The sequence below is a fragment of the Ptychodera flava genome, chromosome 21 (genome assembly GCF_041260155.1).
Source record: "Ptychodera flava strain L36383 chromosome 21, AS_Pfla_20210202, whole genome shotgun sequence".
NCBI classification, from domain to species: Eukaryota; Metazoa; Hemichordata; class Enteropneusta; family Ptychoderidae; genus Ptychodera; species Ptychodera flava.
In genome coordinates, this window is record NC_091948.1 from 23037834 (window position 1) to 23058120 (window position 20287).

The window sequence follows — 20287 nt, forward strand, 5'->3', positions numbered from 1 at the left end:
CTGTAAACGGATGAAAAAAATAATTACAGGGATTACAGCTTACATCAGGGAAAAATCACCTCTTTTAACTATCAATTCATCGGAAATAGAGTAGAAATAAATAGGTCACGATCATTTGGGGCAATTCTCGTAGTAAATGTGAAACCCCTAGTTACAAATATAATGTACATATAGAGATTGGAGGGGCGTTCCCAGCGTCATGAATTCTAGGTGTGTATCGCTTATTGCAATTACTGCATTTTTCGTCGGATTTTCTCGCCTACTCCAGGCATCTTCTCATATACGATTTGAATAAAGTGAGTAACTCAGTCATCACTGTCATTGAAGGATAATTTCAAATAGAGTTTGATAGGCGCATGCGTGACTTGTCTTTGTTTATTCATTCCATATGGTTATTCTTTCACGAAACATTACATGTTTATGGTAAAGGAATGATGTTGTGTTTGAAGTAGCAGGACTCGACCGGTGACCAGTACTATATGTATGAACTGTACGGAGCTATTGCGACTGTAATACTTTTTTCTTGATATTACTGTATAGTGTATCATAGTCAACCCATTTCGCCTCGATAAAACTAGTTCCACTAATGATATAATTCATTCTTTTCAATTCGTCCGATTCAAGGTCGATTTCCTCAATTAAGTGGTGATAAGGACATAACTTTATTTGAATACTATCATACAGAACATGGTTGCAGCTCCCTCTAAGTTTTTACATTGCAGTTGTCGAGAAATTATTAGGATCGCGGACCGATTGAGTTCCCTGTCATTTTGGCCAAGATATATACCGAACGGTGCACAAAGGCAAGTAAACAAATATTATAGTAATCTACAGGTCTTACAGGCCTGTACCTTATAAGAAGGCAGAATATCATTGGCATTAATCATTTATGCACAAACAGCAAATCACTGGTCAGCTACAACTTTCCGTGCGGCCGCAATTTAACCGATGCAGGTCAAAGACATCCCGCCATGAACTTATAATTGACAATGACTCCATTAATACTGTCAATGTCAAAGGCTCGAAGGTACACTAGACTCGACTTTGAACTTCGCTTTAAACTTCTCGTATGGAAGATCATGATTCCATCTTCCAGAAACAATCATTCTCGCGGCCATATTTCCGATTTCTTCCGACGTTTCGACGCCGCACCCATTACCGACCGCAGCAACTCCTAGCGTCGGCGTTATCATGTCGCAGTAAAGTAGACCAGTTGGTGTGTGTGCTGTGAAACAGGAATCCCCGTGTGAAGATACTACTTCGAGATCTGGAAGATAAATATATTTTAATAATCAACGTGGTGTTATTTCTATTTGCTGTATTTTACTTATTCTTGTTAATCAGCATTTTATACTTTATCATTAGAGCTTTACATATCCACCAAAAGCCTCTTTCACGATAAAATCTCAACCACGCTATTATTCACCAATTGTCTCCATATGTAAACTTGAACATTGGCAAAGATGTTATCGACGAAAGAGTACAGTGTGCACACATTCCTTGATGAAAGATCGATTCAAGCCACCAAATATGATAATACATCAAATTATAGTGAGAAGAAGAGAGCCTCGACGGAATAATACAACTGGTATGAATTGGTTTTACCTCTTATAAGCTTCAGTAGCAAGCCTAGTAGTTCTGAATCTGCAGCTTTCTCATTAGGGTCACGTTTGAAATACTTGGCTACCTCGTCAGCGCTGTGAAATTCCTCTTCTGACCGTCGCCCTATTTTTATGTAGTATTTACCTATGAATAAACAAAAGAGATATTATCCCCTACTACCAAGGCTGTAATGTAGTGCATGGGATGAAGTCATATATATGATGTACAGGAGTCGCCAACTTTACATTGTGGAAATGTACTTAAAAATAATAGAAAAGCAGCTTTTAGCCTAAGAGATATGGAATTCTCAGAAAGTGGATTAACAAAATCATTTCAGAAGTTCTGTGGTAGATACGGAGACATGGTATTGAAATATGGCACTTCTGTTTCTCAAATTGTGAGTGACAGTATTTCTAGCCAGCATTTTGTTGACTGTACAAAATTACGCTTAATATGTCACCTTGGGTCATTCTTGACAAGTGTAGAATGCGAGTAGGGTACGCTTATCCATTCCCGAAACCTAGCTTTACTGCCCTGTGTAAAAGTTCATATCATTTTCAAATCTTTGACACAAATGTGTGATAAGAATGAACAGCTGAAAATAACGTTCATAAAATCAAGTTGACGAGGATCCCCTCCAAAAGTCAATAGAAGGAAAATGTTTGCATGACTTCGTGAAGCAATATCCGTGTGTTAAAATCATATTGAATTATTATGATTATGAGGAAATCTCTCCTTATGCACAAGTTTTAGTAAGATGTATACACCAGCACCAAAGGGAAAACCGAATGCCAACTTATGCAGGAAAAACAAGTGTAACAGAAAAATTCCTCCGCTGTTGGAACAAAGTTTTAATTTACGTAAGTCATGCATGTGTGTATACTATATACTATCAAGTTATCATAAACCAATATATATTTTACCATCTGGATATTTTACAGGTGGAAGGATGTAACAGTGTATAGCTTTGAGCTCGTCTTTCCACGAAATGACGGGCATATTGTTAAGTCTCCTGACGTCTTTCTCTGTCAATTCAGCAAAGGCAAGCATGGGTTTCATCAGCTTAATATCAAGTTTCTTTCCTTTAGGAAGCAAATCCCGAAACCCTATAAAACCTCCTGGTGCGAGGAGCACTTTTCTAGCGAGGTATATCTGGCCCTTTGTTGTGGAAACCTTCATTTGCGTCGAGCCATCAGACTGGTAAACTTCGGTCACATGATCTACGACGTCATCAATTAAGGCGCAACCTTGCAAACGAGCTGCCTTCAGCTGTGCTTTCACAAGTCTCCTTGGACTCACGTAACCCGATGATTCACTCAAGATGAAGGTATCTTCACTCAGTGTTTGGGACAGGAAGGGGTACTTTTCATTGAGGCCTCTCTTGTCCAGTATCTGCACTTGCGTCTTCATACACGCTATGATTTTCTGAACTCTTTGGATGTAGGGGTCGTTCTGATTGCCTATCACCAGGTGTCCGACTCGCTCATGAAACTCGATGCCTGGAAATTGTTAAAGTTGGATACGATCAAGTTGATAAATCAGCTTGAAGAACACGACTTCGCACAGATCTGAAAACAGTTTTATAACGTGAACAAGATAGTGCTACTACCACGAGCACTCTTTACAATGCGATTGAGTGGCAACTGCAAGTTGAGGTTTAGTAATAAATGACGGTAATGCAATATTGAGAATATATAGTTACCATCTTGCTTTTTGAGTTATCTGTATTTGAAAGTCTGAGCCTTTTTTGTATTAATTACAAAGTCAATTGCCCTCAACAGTTTATTTCAATGAAGGCCCTCAACATATTTTTCTTACAACAGTCGACTATAGAGAGTGGGCAAATGAAAGTGGTATTACTGAATGGGAAAGGAATAGAACAAACACTTTAATATCTTAAATGCATAAATTTTCCCTTCTTTCGAACATTTTTGATGTACCGCCCTGCATGCCGTGGTTGTTTGGCCCAAGCTCACAGTAACGTTCTTTAAGTATGAATGTGCTTGCGCGCGCGTGTCTGTGTCTGTTCGTGACTATATTTTCGTTCTACTCATAAATGAAAATGATCAATGGCGAAATTAAAGGAATTCTTTTAAAGGAATTTCGTATCTGGTATGTGCATGGATAAAGCTAGATGTGATAAGTTTTTGGATGTCATGTTATGTCATATTAAACTAAACTGAGTATAGTAATCTTAGACCTCAAATAAGAACGAAGCGTAAATACCTCACCTGTCTGTTCTACAATGTCGCTGAATCTGCTTTGGGACCTTCTTGCGATCTCAGCTGTACTTGGGTTTTCATGAAGCAGTGTTGCAATTCTTCCTTCGTCGTAGTGCGATGCAAATATTCCGTGGCTACATTCTAGCGTCTCTTGAAAATTCTTTGTTAACGCAAAAGAAACCCATTTTAAGAATCAAATGTTATTGGGGATACGTTATCGCAGAACGGCCCATATGCATTCAGAGGCACTATACAGACTTCAGCATAATGTGGCTCGACATGTCATGATTATGTTGAAGCTATTCGTGACTTATGCAGCGACTGGAGAAATACAATCAAAACAAAAACATGTCTATGAGCGCTTGTGCATCATTCTAAAGATAACCGCACTGATTTGTATTGAAAGCGTGCACGTGGTTGTCTATGTAATCTACCAGGGTTTCAGTAAAAGTGGGTGGACGTCATACCTTGGGTTCTTTCGGTCCGATGACACAGACTGTCAGCCCAGGCTCGATGAGTGTGGCATGCCTGGCTGCTGCTGATCCCATAGGACCAGCCCCGATGATGCACAAATCATAGAACATATCATTACCTGCCATTACCCTGAAAGTAGAAAAAAATTAAAGGAGAGATGAGTATTTTCCACTTTGCCGGAATAATTCATTTACAATTACTTTCTTTTTAAATCGGATTACATTTTAAAGTTACATGTACACGCATAGAGGAATGTTAGTGTTGGCATTTGCGGGAGAAACATTAACAATATCGCAGCGAACACATGACACAAAAGTACATTAGAATTTTATTGCTGGTTGGTTCAGTAGAAGGTCATTTCTTTCGAAAGTCGGACAACACTCTTCTATGCAGTATCTGTATGGGCTATTTTCTGAACTGTGTTATCTCCATACACCGCAAGAAAAGCATATTAAACCACACTACAAGTTTCACTTATTTCTGCATATCCAAAGCCCAACATTTATGGCGAAATACAAAACAAGGTTATTCTTTCAAGGTCGCTCGCGAGATTCATGTCTATATAAACAATTCATTCCCTATGAAACAGCAGGATTACGTGACTTGTTGTCTATGAAAGCCCTAGGATTCATGGTATTGTGCAGGCTTACAATCTTGTTATACGCACACACGCGCAAGCCGATGGTGTACCTTCATCGAACGTACTAAGCTAGCTTATAGTGACCTGTTTTACCGGAAACACGATTACGTATTTGTGTGCACAGGGCCAGTGGCAGATTCAGCAAGATAAAGACAGCTTACTTGAAATGAGACTCTCATTCCGAGACCAAAACACTACTCTCTTTGACTGAGACTCATAGAAGAAAGAAGTATATATTATAACTCAATACCTTGATGCAACTGACGTCGCTCCTATAAGTCACACAGCTGCAGCTGTCAAAGGTCAAAGCAGAGGACAACAAACCGATTACACCGCTGGGTGGCGTCCTTTCAAGGACATTATTGAACGCAAGATGATTCAGTCCGGTCTACTGCCAGTTTCCACAACAGCAAAGTTGTTGACAAATTATCATAGTGAACAATATGGCTATCAACAGTCCCTCTAGAGGGACTGTGGGCTATCTATACATAACAGGCTACGTTCTTCTTTACCTTTCTTGTACGTTTTATGACGATCAGGAGGGCATAGATAGGCAAACATTCTGATCAGAGAGAGAGAGAGAGAGAGAGAGAGAGAGAGAGAGAGAGAGAGAAATCTCATTAATAATCCAACAACTGTCGATCGGATTTAACTATGTCAATCAACGTTATGTTGTTTCCCCAAGATGCAAGAACAGTATTGGTGAATGAATGAAGGTCAAGGCGCACTGAGCACAGATATCGTGTCCGATTTTCTAATAAAACGTTACATTAGCAGCCATATTTTGAGGTTCCTTGCAGCATAATATTTACACTTTCCTCATAACTCCCACACACGTTTCATTTAGTGGATACATACGTTCGTGAAATGGTGTAACTCGTCACGTCAGTGCGATAGGGTCTCATTTACAAATTCCTGTAAAAACAAACTGCAAATGTATTTGAAAGATGTGCCAGAAAACTTAATACTGTACAAATAACAGTCAAAATATGAGATGGGAGAGATTTACAAGATTACTTCAACAATAGTTTTTTGCAAAGATTTTATTCGCTTGATTTTTTTTCCCTTGTAGAAAGACATTTTAAGTCTTTTTCAAAAAGATGAGAAATCTCAACAAAAATGTCAGTAAGTTGAACAACATTCTTGCACTAACACGACGTACTTTAGTTTACGAAAGTCGGGAACATATATAATGCGTAAAATTTCAGCCAATGGGATTTAGTTGTTGCTTTGAATGGACTTCTGTTTGCACGGCTACGGATCAGATCGTATGTTTAAGCAGATGATATCAAAAAAATTGAGGTGACATAAGCGGACTACGTAACAGTATCGAGGTTGAGAACTTTCTGTGACCAGGAACTTCGACAGTAATTATCGAAAAGAAGCGAAAATTGCCCCCCCCCCCCCCCACCAATATGTATTTATCCGTCTAATTGTGTCATTCAAATCTGTTTTTCTCCGTTTGGAGTTTTAGCACTCCGAAAAACCGGTATGCCAATTGTTGAATCAGACGCCTATAGTGCAACTGAGGAGTGCCTGGCATGCCTTACGCAATATGAAAGGCCAACATACTGTACAAGCCGCCGAATGATGTTAATCACATCCAAGTCAACATGTCGATGTTCGAAGACGCCGAGAGAAGTCAGATTTGTTCTGTCTTTTCCCATCTATCGGCACAGGTCGTAAGGATTAAAAACAATCTATTGGCGAACTGCCTTCAAAATGACTGATCTAGCTTACAACGGGTTTCCTGTAAACGGAAGAAAAAAAATAATTACAGGGAGTATAGTTTACATCAGGGAAAAATCACCTCTTTTAACTATTAATTCATCGGAAATAGAGTGGGAATAAATAGGTCACGATTATGGGCAATTCTCGTGGCAAATGTGCAACCCCTAGTTACAAATGTTATGTACACGGTAGAGATTAAAGGGGGCGTCCCAGCGTCATGAATTCTCGGTGTGTATCGCAGACTGCCACGGTAATTACGGCATTTCTTGTCGGATTTACTAGCCTACTCCAGGTGAGCATCTTCTCATATACGATTTGAATACAGTAACTCAGTCATCATTACCATTGTCTTGAAGGATAATTCCAAACAAAGTTTGGCGCATGCGTTACTTGTCTTTGTTTATTCATTTATTCATCCATTCATTCCATATGGTTATTTCTTCAAGAAACATTATGATGTGTACCTTTACATGTTTATGGTAAAGAAATGATCTTATGTTTGAAGTAATAAGACTCGACCGGTGACCAGTACTATATGTATGAACTGTACGGAGCTATTGCGACTGTAATACTATTTTCTATGAACAGGGTTGTAATAGGCGGGACGGCCCCTATAGCTATGTCTTCGCGAGCCTCTTTCAAATTACTAATCGTTCTCTTTTCGGCTATGCCATCTTCTGAGTTATCAAGAATATTCTGCGTCCGAAAATAGTCAAAACCGTCTCTGATGTAATCTTAGCATTGTGTTCCTTTTGCTAGTCACGTGACTTCGAATGACAACATGAGAATATATTCGACAGTTAGGTCTATCTTCATCTACCTTATGAGGTGACTACACGCATTGTATCAATTATTTGCATACTTTGAAATATACTGACGTCATACGACAGAATTTTAGTACTCAGTGTATGTGAGTGAGAGACTTGGCAGTATACCTACTCGACTTGCGCAGTGTAATTACATCACACTATTTCAACTGTTACACGGCATTGAATCTTTCAGTAAAACGTGGGAAAGGATTAGTTTTTAGAGAATTCGAACTATGGACCGTATGCTCAGTGCTTAACTTGCACAAAAATGATCGAGTAAATCCAAGTTAATTAACATGAATGTGCCTCGGGAACGAATATTCAGACTTCGAAATTTTTAAATTACTTTGTTGGTTTATCTGGTATTTATCAGAATTCATTTTAAAGTATGTGAGACAACGTAAATCTTCATCGTTTTGGGAAAATTAAAACAAAGTTTCCCTATTGATTATCATAGGATAGAAGCCCAGAGGCCATTTTAAATTCAATATAGGTAATTTTGGGCCGATTTATGTCCCTAATACTTGACAAAACTTTGCACCATTATCACTGACCTAAATTTTTGTTAGTTTTGTTTTGTTAGTATGGATGTGAGATGCCAGCATATAATTCTGGGTAACAGCAAAGAACACTGAGTCCACATTTAATTTACTATAAGAAGTCATTAATTGCTACATTTCATTTTTCTCCAGGAAGTGAAAAGTAAACCGAGGCAAGGTTTGTCGATTTCCATTGTTGTTTATAAGTTTGAATGACAGTAAAATAATTGAAAGGAAGAACAGGTTCGGATTTGCTTGTGCTGAATTCCGGATACGAAGCCAAAATTGGCGAAAACAACACAAGTTTCTGGGCACAATCTATCGAAATTATGGGTATGAATCATGACATTGACATAAACATTGTCATGGACATGGTGAACTAATGTGTAATTCGTTTTATGCTATTTACTTTATGAGATTTATAAATGTGATCAGAAACAGGACTCAGTTACATCATAGGTGTGGGGTACTTTTTCATGTCATGAAATCTGTCTCCTCTGTTTTTATGGAGGAATGATTTTTTCTTTCAACTACAAGTTGACAACTTATGACGAGTATTGCATGTTTCAGGGCAAGGATGTCGAGCATGTGCGCCTACATGCTCACGTCGTTCACTATGATCAGTAATGCTATACAGCATTGACGCTGCCCTCACAGCCGACATCCGTCAATCAACTGAACAAAGTCTTCAGCTTCACACCAATTATTCAAGAACATGCATTCCTAACAAGGACAAGCATACGTTCATCACGTTAGACATCGTAGAGTTTTACTGATCCATCGTAAAACCCATTGCATTATCCAAAGAATACAGAGATATCAATGGCCAGGACACTGAAGACGTCGAAATCATTCAATATGCACGGAAATCTAAAGTGTTTGATCATAGAGTATATATTTTACACGACACCATGGACACAAACGATGAAGAAGAAGCATGTCTACAGTTACTCTAAGCCATAATCTTACCCTTTCTTATAATACGTTATTGTTTTGCCTTTTCAGGTGATAACCACTTCTTGACTGAGGGCGACATTCACATATCAAGAGCAGTAAGTCAAATGCTATAGGCTCGTCCACACTCGTTGGTCTACGCAGCGTTGCCGCCTCCGGCCCTTATTTCAGGTTCATACTTTTATGTTGCCCGGCCTAGCGAGCTGGCATAGCTAGTTTCGGTACCCGTCATAGACTGATAGCCAGATCGTTGAGGCCACATCTGTGTGTATGTATCCGAGGTTACAAGTTGCAAACCTTGGCGAGTGTGAGGGCCTACTCTAACGCTTTATGCATGATTTGTTCGCAAACTAGAGAATCAATAATTCGTGTCCGTCACTGGCCTGATTACCTAGTGTGGGAAAAATTAGACCCAAGTCTGCGTCATTATTTTCTCTTTAACTCGTCAAACACCTGATAATGACGTCGGTATAATTTTCCCACAAAGTTACATTACTTGCTTTAATAATAACGAAGACGACGGCGGCGGCGACGGCGGCGGCGACGATTATGGTCACGACGAGGAGGAGATGATGATGATGATGATGATGATGATGATGATGATTCAAACAGTGATACAAAAACATGCGATTTATTTTTAAGGCATCTCACAAAGTTCGGCGCAGTGACGACTTGCTCTGGGAAAATGGTATCGTACCTTATGTCATTGATGAAACTTTTGGTAAGAGTGTACAAAATGCCATTCACTAACGTCCAATGTTTTCATAAAAATCAGTGCATTGTTTCTACCTCAAAAATATCTCTCTGCAGGTGATTAAACAATCCCTGCGTATTCTTACGCAGTAATATTTACAATCCTCACGGAAATGCCTCTTGTTACTTGAAATCATACACGTGATTATTAAAGGAAAACATTTTATAATCTTTATGTTGAATGATATCCACATTCATCATATACCTAGATGCCTGTGTAAAGCTGTGCGGAAAAGCGCCCTCACATCCGTACTCGCCCGCGTCCTTCTGCCGTATAACGTCTGTCCGCAAAACCTATATCTGGGTCGTAAAGATTAATATCATGACTTTTACATTATCTTCCATCTTATACGGCAGCTGAAAATCAAATCACAGGCATGCTAAACAGTCTAAATTTTAAAGCATGCGTACTGACTGTGGCAGTGGCTCGGTTTCTCTGAAACACAATCGTTATTTTGTAGATCCCACGGCGAAGAATGTTATTCTGGAGGCATTCAGACACTTCCACGAGAGGACCTGTGTAAGATTTGTGCACCATACTGATGAAAACGACTACTTGATATTCCAAACCCTGGAAGGGTGAGTTTTTGTTAGTTTCCAAAACAGTAACTGAACTCGGTAGATAATACCTAATTTAAGGCATTGCATGAATGTTAACATCACATTGTGATAGTACTCGTCTCTGAAAGCGAAAGATTTAAATTTTAATTCTAACTTTCCCAAAGGAGCTTTCGAGTTCGATGCAAATTAGGGATCACCGTGCAAATTTTGGTACAAGGGAAACAGCAGCCATCCTTGTGTAACCCCATGCGGAAAATTAAATTTTCTGTTTTTCACAAAAATAAGCAGGTGAAAACTTACTCCATGAGCAAACATGGGCGGTAGACCAGAAGATATTGTAAGAGTTCGAACGAAAGAATAAAATAATTTTACACGAAATGTCTATCAAACACCGTTGTTTATACGTTGCTTCTGTCGTCCCAGGTGTTGGTCGTCTATTGGTCGAGATGGTGGTCCACAGATATTATCCCTGGACGATGACTGTGAAACTTTGGGAATTGTCATCCATGAAATAATGCACGCGTTGGGATTCGAACACGAGCACAGTCGACGTGACAGGGACAAATACGTGACTATACATTGGGAAAATATCGGCGACGGTAAGGAGATGGTCTCTTGAAAAAAAAATTACTTAACTTTTCATGATGACGTATTATTACAAGTCGTTCGCAATGTTTCTCGTGGTGTCTTTTCCAATAGCTCGTTTCGTCCTTAGATACTTTGACTAAAGAATCGATTGGTTGGCTCAGTATAACATATTTGTGTGTTTGTTTGTTTACTTTGTTGTTTGTTTGTTTGTTGCTTGCTTGTTGCATGCTTGCTTGTCTACTTAATAATTTGTGTTCACGATACCGATTGACTATTGGAATGTTCAAAAACAATTGTCATTCGGAGGGCAGCTCCAAGCAACTCTGTAATGAATTTCGTTGGTAGTGACATATTCGTGTAAATGTAAGGTCAAGGTTAATAAGTAACTAATCTGAATATTTCTAACAGAAACAACAAAAAGAACATCCAAATCTGTCAGTTTCAATTACTTCTAAAGTGCACCTTCAAACTATCATTGCAATACTTTCTGGTTCGTTCGTTTAAGTAATCTATACGGGTATGTGATCGCTTTTGAAACTGATTCATTAATCTAAATTCATCTGTTATAATTTGTTTCAAAATTTCAACTATTTGAATGCATTATTAAAGTTTAAATATAGTGTTATTCCATCCACATGTTGTTCCAGAGGATGAATATAATTTTGATACGTACGACCACAAGTTGGGCCCGTTGGGGGCGCCGTATGACTACAATTCGCTTCTGCACTACTTCGCCACGGCCTTCAGCAGTAACGACAAACCTACCATCGTTCCGAAGAATGGAGACGTCTATCTGTTGGTAGATCGGAACTACTTCAGCAAGTGGGATTTGTTTAAAATCAACAAAGTTTACAACTGTGGTGGGTACCATTCGTCAATTATCGGCAGCAATTTTTTACTTTTTCCTATTCTGAGTCCACTAAAGACCAGGTGTGTTCTTATTGGTGGTTCTAAGTACATGCGCACTGCGTTCTGACCTCTTTTTCCTCGTCAATGAGAAAGGAGAATATATTGTGTCGTGCAGCAAAATGCAGATTCTGTGTAATTAATTGATGTTTACCGAAATCACCGCTACATATACAATAAACATATTTCTTCCACACAATATATTTTTACACGAGCTTCAGTCTTCCAAAAGTGTTTTAGTTGATGTGAAGAAGAATATGCGTAAGTCCATACAGATAAAAAACAATTGGAAATTTAGCGAATAAAAAACTTTATGAAATGTTATAGATCAGGGTACCGATTTCTCTTTTAAATCAAGAAGTTAAATCCTCAATAGTTCCCCATTCATCTTTGCATTCAGGCATGACAGGATTGGAGGAAAAGCGTAAGTAATGAATGACGTCATATATCGATTTCGTTGGACTTTCTTATTGACACTGCGTCATGATGCTTATTGGGGTAAATTATGAAAGTCATCTCTACAGTGTTTTTGAAATGGTTTGTGCGTCACAAAACTGAATATTAGTCGTTCATAAATAGGTCTTCTCGCAACAGCAGATTGTTTAACGAAGAAACAACAGCAAAGAGCTGAGGGAAAAATACAGGACAGGTTTCATTTAAAAGTGATATCATTTAATTAAATTTTCGATTATGTCAATAGGTGCCTCAAGATTATTGAAGAGATTGCTAGCACAAAATATAAAAATCTATTACTTATGCCGGAGAAAGTACGTACAATTATATACAATGTAAAGTGCGCTATTGTTAAATCTTGGTGATTCGATATGATTCTTCGATTAATTTTCTATTTCATCATTTTTTGCTACAACAAATTTCAGTGAGTTAAATTTATATTACAAACAACTACACCAAGATATTGTCGTATACAAACCGTTTCCGGGGTGTTTTCTTGTGAAAGCTTTAATAATTGTTTGCATAATTTCTTATTTGTCAGTATTGCCTGGTGACGGCGAATGTTATATCGACACAATGGCTCGCGACTACCGTGGAGAGGTCTCCAAGACCAAAGATGGCAAAACGTGCCAGAATTGGTTTTCGCTGTCACCTCACCAGCATCCATATACTGGGCAACAAAACGATGAACTGCGATTGGCGAACCTTGGTCTGGGCAATCACAACTGGTGCCGCAACCCTGACGACGATTCTGAGGGCGCATGGTGCTTCACCACGGACCCGGATGTTAGATATGGCTATTGCGATATTGGATCAACAGAAGAAAACTGCGCAGGTACATATCAGATGTAACCACTAAAGAGATGACAACAATCATAATAAAGCAGGTCATGTGACAGAAAAAAGCTGGGTTTCCACTGCTCAAGACTCAGCCTCAGAGCCATTAAGGTAGTATGCGCCTCGAAAGTGAACTTTAACTTTTACTGAAACTTTCCTGAAGGAATCTTTCAACCATTCTCTTTCAAAATCAAGAATAAAAATCGAGAGTCACTATGCAAATTTTAGTGCTAGAGAAACAAATAACCCAAGATTTATTGATATTTAAAATTCAAAATGGCTGCCATCCCTGTCTTACTCTATGGAGAAAAATAAAATTTTCGAATTTCGAAAAAGTAAGCCGGTGAAAAGTTTTCTCATACCAAGAGCTTTAAAATGAACCCCCACAAGTGGTATATCAGAAAAGAATTGTAGAAGTTTTACAGTCCGAATATCTGTCCCCGGGGTGCGTTCCACCTTAAAGGTATTCACTATCATAACCATGAGGCACAATGCTTGCGGAAACAAGTGCTGACGTCAAAATACGTATGAAAAGTCTGAAACGATTTTCCAACACTTTACGACTATGGCTGTATCAGTCTCTGTGAAAATGTAAATGTTCTCTCGTGTCTATCACCATTACAGTAATAACGCCAGTAACTCCATTTCCAACCGTTGAAACGATTGTCTGTAAGTATAGTCATCATAACGTGAATGAAACAAGTTCAAAGTAGACAACCAGTGCACTAGCGTACGACATGGTCGTTCCCATTTGCGAATCTGGTTTTTAAATGCATCGCTGACGAAATACAATTTATTTGTTAACTTTCCTTTATTTCGGCAAATTTGTCGTTTGTTTTGAAAAAAACGTTACGAGGCTGCTGATTGTCAGTTTCATCCGATATATTGTTAATCCAACAAAAACACAATTTTGCCTTTCATCATTCTTTGTATTGTCCACAAAGGACGTTTTCCTGTGGATTTACAAACGTGTCAGAGATCTCAAACCGGAGATGAATTAAATAACAGAATCTACATACCGGCTAGACAACATTTTACGACCAGTCGATCTTTTTGTTGCCGGTCCGTTTTGGGGTTTTTTTTTTTAGATTTTTGTTTTGCTAGAATTATTAGCTGTCCTTCACTGCTAATAGGGCAGGTCCTTCCAAGATCTACCTCCCCTTTGTATCACAAACTTGAGAATGTTGTCAATATATTTTCGAAGAGTCACCGTAATTTTATTCTATCATCCCTTATCTTTCAGCTGAATCGAGTGAATGCTACCAAAAACCCGATGGTAGCGACTACCGCGGTATGGTTTCGATCACGGAAGACGGCGAGCCTTGCATCAGATGGGCTGACAGCGGGTGGACATTAGGCCATGAGTACGGCGGGTCCGGCCACAACTACTGTCGTAACCCGGACGATGACTCAACGGCTTGGTGCAATACTGAATCTGGGTTTGGCTACTGTGACATCGGCCACGCCAATTACAACTGCGCTAATCAATATATCAGCTTTCTTTAATAAATATCCAATGACAATCACGATAATCGAGATTCTTTTTCGTATAAAATATTGCTTCACCATGAACGTACTCATGTAAAATTCTCAAAGCAAAGTCAACGTTACACAGACATTTTCGGATACATACTTATAGAAGACGCAAATATACATAAATGTCTTACATACATACATACATACATACATACATACATACATACATACATACATACATACATACATACATACGTACGTACACATACATACATACATACATACATACATACATACATACATACATACATACATACATACATACAACATACATACATACATACATACATACATACATACATACATACATACATACATACATACATACATACATACATACATACATACATACATACATACAGAATCTGTTACCGCAGCAAATTATGTTCATGTCGTACTTTGCTTCGACGCCTTAATTTATCCTCTTGGAGCCATAGATCGACAATTTCTAACACCGTCACAAGATCTGATCACAGCAATGGCAAGTCCCTCAGTCATCATTTAACTTCAATAATTCTGATTAAATGCATAGTAGTTTGGATTATTATAATCATGGCTGCAACTTTACTCCAAATATAAAGTTACACTCAATAAGAAATAATTGCAAGCCGGTTTTGCCATAATCAGCGTTTAATAGAAACATTAAACTATGATCAAAGAGCTGAGCAACATGTTTGAATCCAACTCACTGGCAGATAAGATGAAGAAAACACTGGCATGTGATATCTACATGGTAACTAACATCATAAATATGACACAGAGCGGAAAATCAAGCTTATGGCGCGATGCAATTTTATGTGTTGCGTATATTACTATGTGCGATCAACATCATTTTGAGTTCAGAGTTATTTTGAGAGGGTGTTAGTGACATAAGAATTCGACACACTCAACACCTGGCATTTGGTATGAAAGATGTTGCTTAGACCAAGAAGCAAGCCCTAATAGTACTTGAGCGAAAGCTTCAATGATACCGCCTCGAGAAATGTATAACCAGCTCAAGAAGGTAGCCCATCGAAGCACCGATACCTCTCCTCGTTGCTCTAGAGCCGCATATTGAACAATCTAATTTGGCAAAAAGCTATCAAATATTGCATAACTCCGATTGCATAGAAACCAAACCATAACAGACTGATCTCTTGGTCGCAAAATTACATTCCAGGATTAACATTGATAGAACACTTTGTGCTTATGATTGGTAAAAGTAAATAAGACCCATTGAATTAGATAAACAAGGTCAATGGAATTAGGTCAAGTAAATGATAGTTAGGGAGCCGTCATCGTTTACGGCCTGGGCGGGGGTTAGAGGAATTTCATCGGAAACTATGAAATTTCGAGTAACCCCCTGCCAACCCTTATGAATTTGAGTAACCCCCTCTCTAACACAGAAATTGTCTGAACCCCCTAACTTAGAAAAGTTAAACATAAAGACATGTATTTTTAAAATTCACTAAAATAGAGCAATAGTAAAGACCTTTCATATTCTGATGTACCCAACTAGATTACAATCGGTTATATCATGACGATTGAAAAAGATGAAACCAACAAAATGAAATTCAAAGTCACAACTAAAATGTAGATATAAAAACTCACGCTATAAACAGTATCCAGCCATATAGTATTGTTTCATTTGGATTGATATCATGGGGAGGTTTTCATTGAAAATCTCGCATTGAAAATTTTGAGAAGTTGATGTGTGAAATTGTGCAATCTGAGAGGGATTTCAATTCATTTTGCACCAAAAATTGAGTAACCCCCTTCTCTCTCTCCATATTTAGAGCAACCCCTTGTAGTTTTCAATTTTTTGAGTGACCCCCTCGAATTCCTCTGACCCCCAGGCCGTAAATAATGACGACTCCCTTAAGTCAAACTAAACGTTGATAAGGTTGAAACGGGGCCGGAGTGTGAATCAGTGAAGTTCCTACGGTAAGTGTTTTCACAATTATAATTTTGTAAATCATAATTTCGAAGGCAAATGATTGGACTGTATACCTTGACCAAGGACTTTACTCCTGATTGCCTCACTGGGTGATGAGGGGGCGGGGGTACAATCATGTCCAATGCAAACTGTTTTGAATTGCTGTGTAAATATTTCAACACTTTGCTTCAACCATAGACAGTAGAGACAACCTCGGAATTCGCTAAAGGGTATTTTCCGTAATTCATTCTACAGTGTTACCCGTCTGATTCTCAGACACACGTCAGTTCAAAGTGTCATGTGCACAGAAAACCTTTGCCAAAGGTCAAGCCAGAGTATGTAAATACTTTGTTTCGCGTCCGCGTAGGTTTTGCAGTTTTTCGGTAGAGAAACCCAACCGATTTTCCTTGCAGGATTGTCGATTGTTGGCGATATTCTTTCGAGGAACAAAGCTACGACCTTTACATTGCGACAAAATGATTTGACTTGTGGTTTTCAGATTTCAACCGTGGAATCGTGTAGGCGTTCAGAAGCTGTACCCCTAAGCAATAATTACTATATATTATGTACGAGAAACTCTCAATTAATGCAATTTGATTTTTGTGTTAAAGGCAATGTTCGCGATCCCTGGGATCGCCTTGGTTCTAGTCTGTAAGAGGATTTTGGAGGTGTGATAGCCTTTTGTTTTCCATTGAAATTGTAATCTGGTGGGTAAATTTTCTGATAAGACAATCTGGCGCCAATACAGGCCTTAAAGCCCCCACTCAATTATCAGATTTATCTAATATAAATATTATTTCCTTGATAAAATATTCAATGGAAAACAAAAGAATGACAAACTGTTAATGGGCTGTTGACACATGTGCTAATGCGAGAACCAGTGATTGAGAAGGGCGCCTTTAAAAAGTGTGTATTTTTTATTTTAACCGATACCCATCCACCTACCTGCCTGTCTGATTTGATTACACGTGTTAAAAACAAAGAAGTTAAGTACTATGGCGTCATATCACTATGTTAATCCTTCAATACCCTACCTTACGGTCTTTGCCATCGTATAACCCATGAATTCTTCTTTTATTCACGTATGTACACATTTGTTTACTTCTCTTGCTCGCCTTTCTACTGCAGTGCATCTCCTACAAACCTATCATCAGCTGTAAAATTCAGTAAGATAAGTAGTATCATACGTCTCCCTAACTTGTCAGTACTATTGATAATTTACTCCCGCTCCGCACTGACCCCGTTACCGTGACCTTTGCTTCGACAAGGTACTCGGCAGGCGATACAGCTGTCGTGCGCCGTAATATTTGACACAAGTGTCGATGAATGTGATCAAAGTCTATCCTGTCATGAATGATGAACTCATTCATGGAAGATCTTAATTTAAACCGTGTGAGTTTGGCTTTCCGGTTATTCGTTGCTATTATTTCGTACCAATTTATGGAGCAAACATTAAGCGGGACAACCCATTAGATCTTGAGTGATGGGGTGGTCACAATCAGAGTGTGAATATTTTTTTTTTGACAATTGTAAATTTTTGAATTTTTTCCAAGTAAGTCTTGACGTGCTATTTTTTTAAGTAAACTGACAGATTTACAATTTTTGTGGTCTGATTTTATATTTTATTTTGCAAACTAGTCTGAAGATTTTTTCCTAACTTTTTGCTTTGAATTTTTTATTCTGTGTTTGACCACCCCCTCCCTCCCAAGGTCTAATGGTTACCTACATACATCTGGATAAGTATCAAGAACGCTCACAGTTCATTTTAACATGTTCGGGACTGAAAAATAGGTTGACAGCCGCATGCTTTGTTATTTGGCGAATTTTCAAGGCTGCGAATGCAACATCAAGACATCAATATTTTGTGACTTATGAATGACAAAATGTCCTGGAGATAGTTTCGTAATAATTTGAATAAACTTGAAGATAAAGTTCAAAGCGGTCAGATTTAAGCTTACCCTAAAATATTTTGTACACCAAAGTTGACAACATATCCTTGAAAATGTCAATTGCTCTTTCGTAAATTCCATTATGATTTGAGCAAGTTTAAACAAGACCGGCAGACTTAATTGATCCTCCAAACATTTTTTTTTCTTTTTTCCCTCATGAGCTCCAGACAGTTTTCACGGAAGAGCAAATGTTTGCTATTCGCAAGTGCTTAGTTTGGCTCCCACAGAGCAGACACTTAAGCAAATATGTAGACTGTTAAAGCCCCTTAGTGTTTAACATTTCCTAAGTTCTTAGCAAGTTAGAATGAAGACTAATTTTACTTCTTTGAATTGAATGATAGTCTATCTCGAAATATTACGATCTCATAATTTATATACATCAGTGTACAAAGTTCAGTTTATTTTCCTCGGCTAGACGAGCTCTTTCCTTGTCAATACCGCTCCGGGTCAAGGAGATGCCAAGGACAAAATAAACGCCTGCGACCGTGTGCCTGGTGTACAAAGAGATTAACTCTCCCGTCACGTTCCTATATGAAGCCACGATCACACTGAAGATGGCGAAAATCAGGGAAGCCGCTGACTATGCTTCTAGGGTATCGTCTCAACACTATATATGCGCTACTTGCAATTGCTCCAACTTGTTTATTGCGAAAACTAGCTGCAGTCTAGTCCTCACCAGTCATCGGGGGTGCAGCAGGACCGGAATTCTTGTCTTTTTGAAGACAAACACGCCAGAATCGATGTGATGTCTTTATTTAAAAGTCGGGAATTCCGACAGAACTAAAACTTGAGTTTTCTGTTATTTTCTCTCTTAGAATTAACTCCTCTTCTCATCTTCCTAGCTCTTGTTTACTTTCATAGGTAATCTAAATTTACTTTTAAGGTGACAGAGGTGATACACATTGTATTCGAACATCTCATCTCGAGGTACAGAGAATTGCTTGAGGTAGGAGCGCCTCGAACTGAGACAGATATTTGGACTGTCTTAGTTTTATGAAAATCGAAAATTTTATTTTTCTCCGTAGAGCTAACACAGGGATGGCGGCCATATTGAATTTCAAATATCGATAAATCTTGATTAATTTGTTTTTCTTGTACCAAAATTTGCGCGGTAACTCCCCCCACCCCGATTTTCATTCTTCATCATTGTGAAAGAGAATTCTTGACGAAAATTTGAGCGAAAGTTTAAGTCTTGTACTTTTGAGGCGCATACTATCTTAATGATACGTTGATTGAATTTTCAAACTTACATTCATCGACGGCACATTTATTAGCGCCATCGGACGTTGTGAAACATCATGAAGCATAAACTTAAGGTCAAAGTGTCGCCTCTTTGTTATCACCTTTACAGCTTTAATCATTTCCACAGAACCCACACAGGACTTTGAAGAAACAGCATGGGTCTGACGAAGCCAGCGCTTTAATTGCGGGTCCTTTATAGCCAAACGCGTGGCGAAACAGCAGAGTGACATAAGACCCATTCATGCTACACCCTGTATGCTACATTCTTCCACAGCAACGTAATGTTTTTTTAACTTTACCGGTAGGAGTTTAGTCTGGCTTAATGTTTGCTCTATCGCAAATAAAGTGTGCATCCCATGCAGAAAGAGACAATCTCAATAACAAATACATTTTGTGGGCCTACTCTCAGATTTCCCTACAGAGAGCTATCTTATTTCCTAAACACGTTGCTATAGCGATACATTTCTAAGTTTAGTCTGTGCTAGAGTTACAACTGTTAACACTTTATCAATACATTCAGTCAATGTATCATGAATAAACAGCATTATCTTGCTATTTAAGCCTTCCCGGTATCCG

The 20287-nt window shown here is 38.5% G+C and overlaps 2 protein-coding genes and 1 long non-coding RNA gene across 3 annotated transcripts; 2 read left to right on the forward strand and 1 right to left on the reverse strand.

Annotated features, from left to right (window-relative positions):
- Window positions 1-613: 613 nt before the first annotated feature.
- On the reverse strand, window positions 614-5294 carry LOC139121756 (monomeric sarcosine oxidase-like). Its single transcript, XM_070686890.1, has 6 exons — window positions 5189-5294; window positions 4292-4427; window positions 3834-3984; window positions 2526-3101; window positions 1606-1746; window positions 614-1267 (listed from the first exon to the last, which is right to left on the reverse strand). The coding sequence occupies exons 2-6, from the start codon at window positions 4421-4423 to the stop codon at window positions 1014-1016; spliced, it is 1254 nt and encodes a 417-aa protein (XP_070542991.1). The 5' UTR covers window positions 4424-4427; window positions 5189-5294; the 3' UTR covers window positions 614-1013.
- A 1545-nt stretch (window positions 5295-6839) lies between these two features.
- LOC139120993 (uncharacterized) lies at window positions 6840-9077 on the forward strand. The gene is made up of 3 exons (XR_011549188.1): window positions 6840-6961; window positions 8171-8195; window positions 9023-9077. It is a non-coding gene; the product is annotated as an uncharacterized lncRNA (long non-coding RNA).
- Window positions 9078-9595: 518 nt separating this feature from the next.
- Window positions 9596-14594, forward strand: LOC139122257 (zinc metalloproteinase nas-6-like). Its single transcript, XM_070687687.1, has 7 exons — window positions 9596-9692; window positions 10186-10303; window positions 10709-10884; window positions 11521-11733; window positions 12180-12203; window positions 12774-13067; window positions 14313-14594. Exons 1-7 carry the CDS (start codon window positions 9596-9598, stop codon window positions 14573-14575), a joined length of 1185 nt encoding a protein of 394 aa, XP_070543788.1. The 3' UTR covers window positions 14576-14594.
- The last annotated feature ends 5693 nt before the right edge of the window (window positions 14595-20287 follow it).